This window comes from Coffea arabica, chromosome 6c, assembly GCF_036785885.1.
Source record: "Coffea arabica cultivar ET-39 chromosome 6c, Coffea Arabica ET-39 HiFi, whole genome shotgun sequence".
In the NCBI taxonomy this organism is placed as follows: domain Eukaryota; kingdom Viridiplantae; phylum Streptophyta; class Magnoliopsida; order Gentianales; family Rubiaceae; genus Coffea; species Coffea arabica.
In genome coordinates, this window is record NC_092320.1 from 56,791,346 (window position 1) to 56,798,695 (window position 7,350).

General features: G+C 54.7%; 1 protein-coding gene across 1 annotated transcript; it reads left to right on the forward strand.

Annotated features, from left to right (window-relative positions):
- LOC140008819 (uncharacterized) lies at positions 1-1,339 on the forward strand. Its single transcript, XM_072053710.1, has 2 exons — positions 1-538; positions 1,040-1,339. Exons 1-2 carry the CDS (start codon positions 344-346, stop codon positions 1,337-1,339), a joined length of 495 nt encoding a protein of 164 aa, XP_071909811.1. The 5' UTR covers positions 1-343.
- The last annotated feature ends 6,011 nt before the right edge of the window (positions 1,340-7,350 follow it).

The following is a 7,350-nucleotide window of genomic DNA, read 5'->3' on the forward strand; positions in this document are numbered from 1 at the left end:
TATGATCACCAACAATTCTGAAGTCAAAATCATACAAGGCTTTTGCAATAATTTCTCCAAAATTTGAAATAATTTCTGAACAAAAAATAAAACACTTTTCAGAAACCCCTTCTTTACTTCGATTCTTCAAGCTTTTGTCCATGGATCAGCGTATATATTCGAGTTTCTTTCCTTTTCTCCAGCCAGCAGAATACTAGCCTAAATAGTGTCTCTGATACTTCAAGATTCCTTATCAAAGGCACTGTCTTGTTACTTCCCATTTGCTGGAAAATTGACTGATAAGGATTCAATCGAATGCAACTATGGAGGAGTTCTGTTTCTCGAAGTTCAATTGAATACCACAATGAATAATATTGTGGATTATCCTGATGCTGAAGATCTCGTGTCTCCCCAAGGTTTACCTTGGGGTAAGTCCAGTAAAGGTCATCTAGCAGTTCATCAGCTCAGCTATTTCAAGTACAGTGGAATGGCGATAAGTGCCTGCATATCACACAAGGTTGCGGATGCATCCACAGCAGCCACTTTCTTCGATGATTGGGCTTTGATTATGATTCGGCTTTGATTGCTCATCAACCAGGCCATGTCCCATCCCCACATGTCATTGGTAAAGAAATTTTCCCACCATTGGATTATCAACCTCTGAAGCTAGCAGGATTTTCAAGGGTCCTGAAGAAAGCTAGTCACTTTCTTCAGAAGTTGCTCAAGTCCATAGCAGCAGATTTGGGGAGGAGAAACTAGTCGTGGTTGTGCTTCTCTTAAACCCTGTAATGTCTACAGCAATGTCACGGCTGCACTCTTTTCAGCCTTCTTTACTGTTTCGGTTCACAAACTTGTGCCACAAACTTGTGCCCACTAATCATACCACCAATGCCAGAATACTCCATTGGAAACCTTGCTTTGAATTTCTTCATACCTGTATCTGAGGAAAATGAGATGAAATTTTCAGGGTTGATTTGAAAGTTAAGAAATGAAAAGATAAAGATCAAGAATCAGTACAGAACAGAAATGGAAGCTAACGATTTTTCCTTAAACATGACAGCATTACTTAGAGATCGTGCAAAGCAATACAAACATAACAATTCTGATCTCTATCATTGCAGTAGCTGGTGTGGCTTTCCACTTTACCAGATTGATTTTGGAATGGCAAGACATTCACGGGTATCTGTTGCCAGTTGCCACTCATCCTGAGAAGAACACATTTATGTTGATGGACACTCCATCTGGGGATGGATTTGAAGCAATGGTAGCTCTGGAAGAACAAGTCATGTCCATGTTTGAATGTGATCCAGAGCTCCTTGAATTTGCTTCTTCAACTTCAAATGCTAAGAGGACTTTATAAAGACTCCCCGCAAGAATGTTACTATTTGAAGAAGCACGGAACTTCCCCTAGGAGAGCTGACCTGATCAGCTCGGGTCGCTGATGGCAGAGCTGACTCCAAGCCTGCAAAACAGAAAGGATGAGCTAACTGAGGGGGCCCGAGGGTGGTCCCCGAGGGCACTCCGACGGTCAAGTTAGTTTTCCGGTGAGTAGAGTTCACGGGAAATAGTAACAACCGGGAGTAATTTGCCTATAGTGAGCGTAACTTGTACAGTGGATGTGTGTTATCATTTATACCTGCAAGGGAGTCCGACCTCCGCACGACGCGGGACTTGCCCAGTATAGATAGTATCCCGCACTCAGGGGGATTACCCCCGACCTCTTCGGGATGGACCTTCGCCTCCCCTGGGAGCCCTAGTCGGTACGGCCCGGGGCCGCTCCCAGGGGTCTGAGGGCCAAGGCCCAACTCGGCCATTCCTGGGCTGCCACGTGTCTGGGCCCAGAATGGGGCCTCTGCACTAGCCCCCTAGATTAGGTAGGACTGTCAGGCAGACCTAATCTACCTCCGCCACGTGGGAGGCCAGAGCCGCGCACTACTCTGCCGAGGTCACTTCTGGTACAGGGCTGTCACAGGGACGCTGCGCCCGTGTCCTTTCAGCTGTCCCGCCTCTTCGGTTTTCGTGCCAGCATTAAATGCGTTCACATGGGGTCGGTTCAAATTCACGCAACCGTTTTCCCTCCACTCTTCCCCCCATAAATAGGGGATGCCAAATTCTCCTCTGTCCCATTTGCCATTTCCGCTTCTTCTTGTGCATTTCAAGTTATCACTCTCCCTGTGCACCCACATTTCCGTTTTCCAGCAACTTCCGGCGTCCTGTGCCCAGATTCCGGCGAGCCTTCAGTCCTTCTCCTGCCGTCATCAGTAAGTCCTTTTTGCGATTCATCCTCCCTCTTTGCAGTGTCTCTTTTGCCTTCTGCCGCCTCCCATTTTTTTTATGTCGGATCATTCCGGCGCCTCTTCCTCTGTTGCTGTAATTTCCGTCCGCCGCAGAGCCCCCGGATCACCGTTCTTTCCTCGCCTTCCCCCTCATCTTCATCACCATCTTCTCCTCCTCCCCCTTCCTCTTCTTCTTTCTCTAGCCCCAGCTTCCACACCTCAGACCTACTTGAGCCTACCGATACCATGAGTTCTCCGTCTGCCCACTCCCCTTCGGCCCAAGCCCTTGAGGAGGCAGCCGAGCTCGACGCGCTCATCGCGCGGCAGGCTACCTCCACTCCCTCCCCCAAATCCCCCCATGATTCCCCTGGCGGAGCCCAGGAGGGAGCCGGGGAGGATAGGGACTCATCGGGGGGGTCCCCTGCTCGAATGATCTTGAATTCTCCTATGGCTATTCCGACCTGCAGGAGGCCACCCTCTCTCCCCAGGATTTGGCCGAGCTGGCTAGGTCGTACTCCATCCCTCCAGCCTACGAGCCGAGGTTGGCCGGGCCCGACGACCGGGCCTGCCGGCCTCCTGGCTTCGTAGCCATCTATAGGGAGCAGCTCATCGCAGGGCTCCGTCTCCCCATCCATCCAGCTCTAACCGAGATTCTGAACCACTGGGGGCTCAGAATCACACAGATTCATCCCACCTCCATCAGGATCATCACCGGATTCCTGATCTACTGCCTTCTCTGCGACATCCCTTACTCTCTCTCCCTCTTCCGAGCTGCCTTCATTCTTAAGGCCGCCCTCCCGGGGTGGTACTACTTCTCCCACCGTGGCCCCCAGACCAAGGGGGGAAAAGGGGTCCAAGAGTTGTTCTACGGGCTCCCCTCCTCCGTGAAGGACTGGAAGGAGGACTTCTTCTTTGTCAGGTCCACACATTTTCCCCCCAATGTGTGGAAGGTTGGGGGAGTCAAGGCCGACCCCTACCCGGAGGACCTGGACTACGAGACCCTCGGCCAGCTGTTGGGTTCCAAGGTGAAGCTCGATGTCACCAAGATCTCCACCGAGCAGATCTCCGCAGCCGGGCTGATGGGGACGATGTCCGGATCCTCTGAGGAGGTGGCTACCCCCCAGCCCAAACTCGGCACCTGTAACGCTGGCTTTGCCCCTGTCGCATTTGTAGTATATAGTTTTCCTTTTTTACCCTTAACTGTCTTGCGTTTGGCTGATCTGGTGGTATTCATTGCAGTGAGGAAGCTCTCCCAGCTACTGGGCGCACCCCTCGAGGAGGCCACTCCCGACCCCCAGTCTGAGGCTGCTCGGGGGGCCCCAGGTGGGGCTTCCACCCCGGGGGGCGGCTCAGCCCCCCAGAAAGAGACGTCACAACCCTCCCCCTCCAAGCAGGCCGCCAACAAGAAGAAAGCGGCCGGGCAGAAGAGGGGCAGGGCTGAGGAGGCCTCCCAGGTCGGGCAAAAGAGGCCCGCGCCGGCTGTTCCCTCGCCGCTCCCCCTTGTGCCATCTGGGGGTCCCGTCCACGTGGGCGTTGGCTCCACTGAGGAGCATGCTCTGGAGTCTCCTCCTCCGAGCTTGTGGCACTTCCGCCACATCCTCCCCCAGAAGCCGGGCCAAGCCCCCATTATGCACGATCCCCGCCACTTCTGCCTCTCCTGGAAGCTCTCCATCAACGACCGGGTCCAATTCCCTGAGGTAGCTCGAGAGCTGATGGTGGGCTCGGTCCTTCCGCGGGACAAGAGGTGGATGGAGCTCGCCGACCCAGCCGAGCTCCAGGACATGTACTTCACCTCCCAGGCCCAAGTAAGTTTTCTGCCCCTGGGATAATTTGGCCTCCGTGTCTGGGTTGGGTAGTGTGACGCGCTGAACTGCTTTCTTTCTCCTTCAGGCCAACGCCGCTGGTGCCGCCCTGGTGACCCGCTTCTCCGAGCTGTCACCCGACCTGGAGAAGATGCGGAAAAAGAACCTGGAGGCGGAGAAGAAGCTGTCCCAGGCCCTCAAGGAGGCAAGCTCCCTCAAGGCCAAACTGGACAAGGCCGAGAAGGAGCTGGACGCTGCTCAGGTCCAGCTTGCCTCTACCAGGTCGGAGCTCGACCAGGAGAAGGCCAGTGTGGCCAAGCTGAAGGAGGAGCACGTCCTCGAGCTCTCCGGCACCGTCAGCCGGGAGCGGAAGAGGGCTGTTCGGGAGTTCCTTACTTCCGACCAGTTTGAGGAGGACATCGCCCACCTCAACCTGCCCATCCTCCAGGTCGGCTGCACCCGGGCCCTGGACCAGGTGAAGAAGCTCAATCCTCCTGGCCTCGACTTGGCGAGATTCAAGAACTACAACCCTGCAACCGAGGCGAGGCTGGACTGGCTCTTCGACGGGTATCGCAAGGGGCACTCCCTGAAGGAGTTGGCGAGCCGGGCTGACACTGGGGCCGAGCTGGAGGAAGTTCCCTTGGAGGAGGACGGGTCTCCTAGCCGAGCTGCCGGGAAGGAGCCGGTGGTCTAGGGCGGCAGCCACCCCAGGGACCCTTTCTGTCTTCTTATAAGGATGTGACCGTGCTCCAGTTGAAAATGCTCTTGGAGGTCCATCCGAGACGGAAGGGCTCCCCTGCTCCCGGGCTCCTGAGTGGCTTCCACCATACGCCTCTCAACATGTTTAAGATGTACTTTCAACTCTTGCTCCGGTCGGGCCACCAGCAGGTAGAACAGACATCGAAGGGGGCTGCCAACTCGGGAATTTTGCGGTAGATAGGTGGAGTACCTTGTAATAGATAGGCGGCTCAGAGACTCTGTAAGCCTTGTAATAGATAGGCTTCGAATGCATGTATAAAACTTGAGGATTATTCTGCATTTCTTGCCTGCTCCCATTCTGTCGATCCGACCTCCTGGGTCGAACAGTTCATAAACATTAAGTGCGCTCGTGCCGACCTCTTGGGTCGAACATTTCACACTTTAAACATAAAGTGCGTTCGTGCCGACCTCTTGGGTCGAACACTTCACACTTTAAACATTGAGTGTGTTCGTGCCGACCTCCTGGGTCGAACACTTCACACTTGACCGCTCCGTACCCCTAGCCCCCCACTAGGACATTGAGCGAGAGATCGCTTAGTGTGCTAGTGTGAGGTGCAGACTCGTAAAAAATGTGACCATGAAACAAGTACAAGTAGAAGTGAAATTGTAAATTCAGGCTTTTATTGATTGAGAAAACAAGAATTCTGATTCCAAAGTACAGACTCGAATTTCTAGGCCACCCTATGCTATAAACAATCGCAGATTGGAGAAGTGCCAAGTACGGGGTACCTCGGATCCATCCATGCTGGCGAGCCTGCAGTAACCGGCCCGACCTACCTCAATGACCTTGTAGGGGCCCTCCCAATTTGGGTCGAGCTTGTTGGAACTGTGAGCTCGGCTGATCGAGTTCTTCCTTAGGACGAGGTCCCCAGGCTGGTACTGTACCGTCCTCACTTTGGCGTTGTGATAGCGGGCGAGCTGGCTTTTATACTTAGCCATCCGAACAGCCGCTTCCTCACGCCTGGCTTCGAGCATGTCCAAGCTGCACCGAAGCTCTTCCTCGTTGGAGGTTGCCACGAAGTTCTGTGTTCTGGGTGAGGGAAGTCCGACTTCCGCTGGCACCACCGCCTCTACTCCGTAAGTTAGGGAGAACGGGATCTCTTGGGTAGCCGTCCGGGGCGTAGTACGGTAAGCCCAGAGGACGCTGGGGAGCTCATCCAGCCAGTTCGATTGGGCGGACTCCAGTCTAGTCTTCAACCCTTGCAGAACAGTTCGGTTAGCGTTCTCCACCTGACCATTGGCCTGGGGGTGACCAACCGACGTGAAGTGTTGGTTGATTCCGAGCTCAGCGCACCAGCTCCGGAAAGGGTTCTCGGCGAACTGGCGGCCGTTGTCGGATACCAGGACATGCGGAATCCCAAACCGGCAAACTATGCTCTTCCAGAAGAATTTCCGAATTGCCTTCCCCGAGATAGAGACCAGGGGCTCCGCCTCCACCCACTTTGTGAAGTAGTCAATGACCACCACGAGGTGCTCATATCTCCCCGGGGCTCGGGGGAAGGGACCCAGGAGGTCTATCCCCCATTGAGCGAAGGGCCAAGGACTATGGATGGGAATCATCTCCTGAGCTGGCTGATGACGCAGCGAGGCGTGTACCTGGCAAGCTCGGCATTTCTGGACCAGATCTGCTGCGTCTCGGAAGACAGAGGGCCAGTAGTAGCTCAAAAGGAGGCACTTTTTGGCCAACACCCGAGATCCTACGTGTGCCGCACATATTCCTTCATGGACTTCGCGCAGGACGTAATCACCTTCTTCGGGAGTCACGCACTTTAACCAGGGGGACAAATACGACCTCCTATAGAGGGTACCCCCGGTGTAGGCGTACTTGGCAGCCCGGAGCTGGATTCGGCGTGCCTCGGCTTTGTTTTCGGGGAGGGCACCCGAGTTGAGGAAATCTATGAGGGGCGTCATCCAGGTGGCCGAGCTGTCTATAGCCAGGACCTGGACCCGATCGATACTTTTTTGTTTTACCACCTCTACCAAGAACTCCTTGCTCAGGTGAGCAAATGAGGAAGACGCCAACTTCGAGAGGGCGTCTGCCCGCTTGTTCTGGGACCTCGGCACCCGCTCTATTTCAAATGTTCTGAACAGGGCCATCGCTTCCCGTACCTTAGCCAGGTATTTTTTCATAACCTCGTCCTTGGCCTCGTACTCCCCGCGGACCTGGAGGACGACGAGCTGAGAGTCGCTCCGAACTCTGATTGCGGTGACGCCCATCTGGTGGGCTATCCGCAGCCCCGTCAGGAGGGCCTCATATTCTGTCTCGTTGTTGGATGCCGGAAAATCGAACCTAAGCGCGTATGTCAGTTCTTCTCCGGTTGGCGAGGTGAGCAGTAGGCCAGCTCCGCTCCCTTCCCTGCTCGAGGCGCCGTCCACGAACAGCACCCAAGGCTCCTCCGCCGGGGTGTCCGTGGGTGTCGGGGCCAACTCGATTTGGTTTAAGTTAGCCCCCTCTGCAAGGAAGTCTGCTAAGGCCTGGGCCTTGATCGCGGTGCGGGGCCGATAGCTAAGGTCGTGCTTGGCCAGCTCGACGG

Coding starts and splice junctions, on each gene's coding strand:
- LOC140008819 (XM_072053710.1), top strand. CDS start 344: ATGAATAATATTGTGGATTATCCTGATGCTGAAGATCTCGTGTCTCCC. Junction 539..1,039: donor CCACTTTCTTCGATGATTGG/GCTTTGATTATG, acceptor TAAACATGACAG/CATTACTTAGAGATCGTGCA.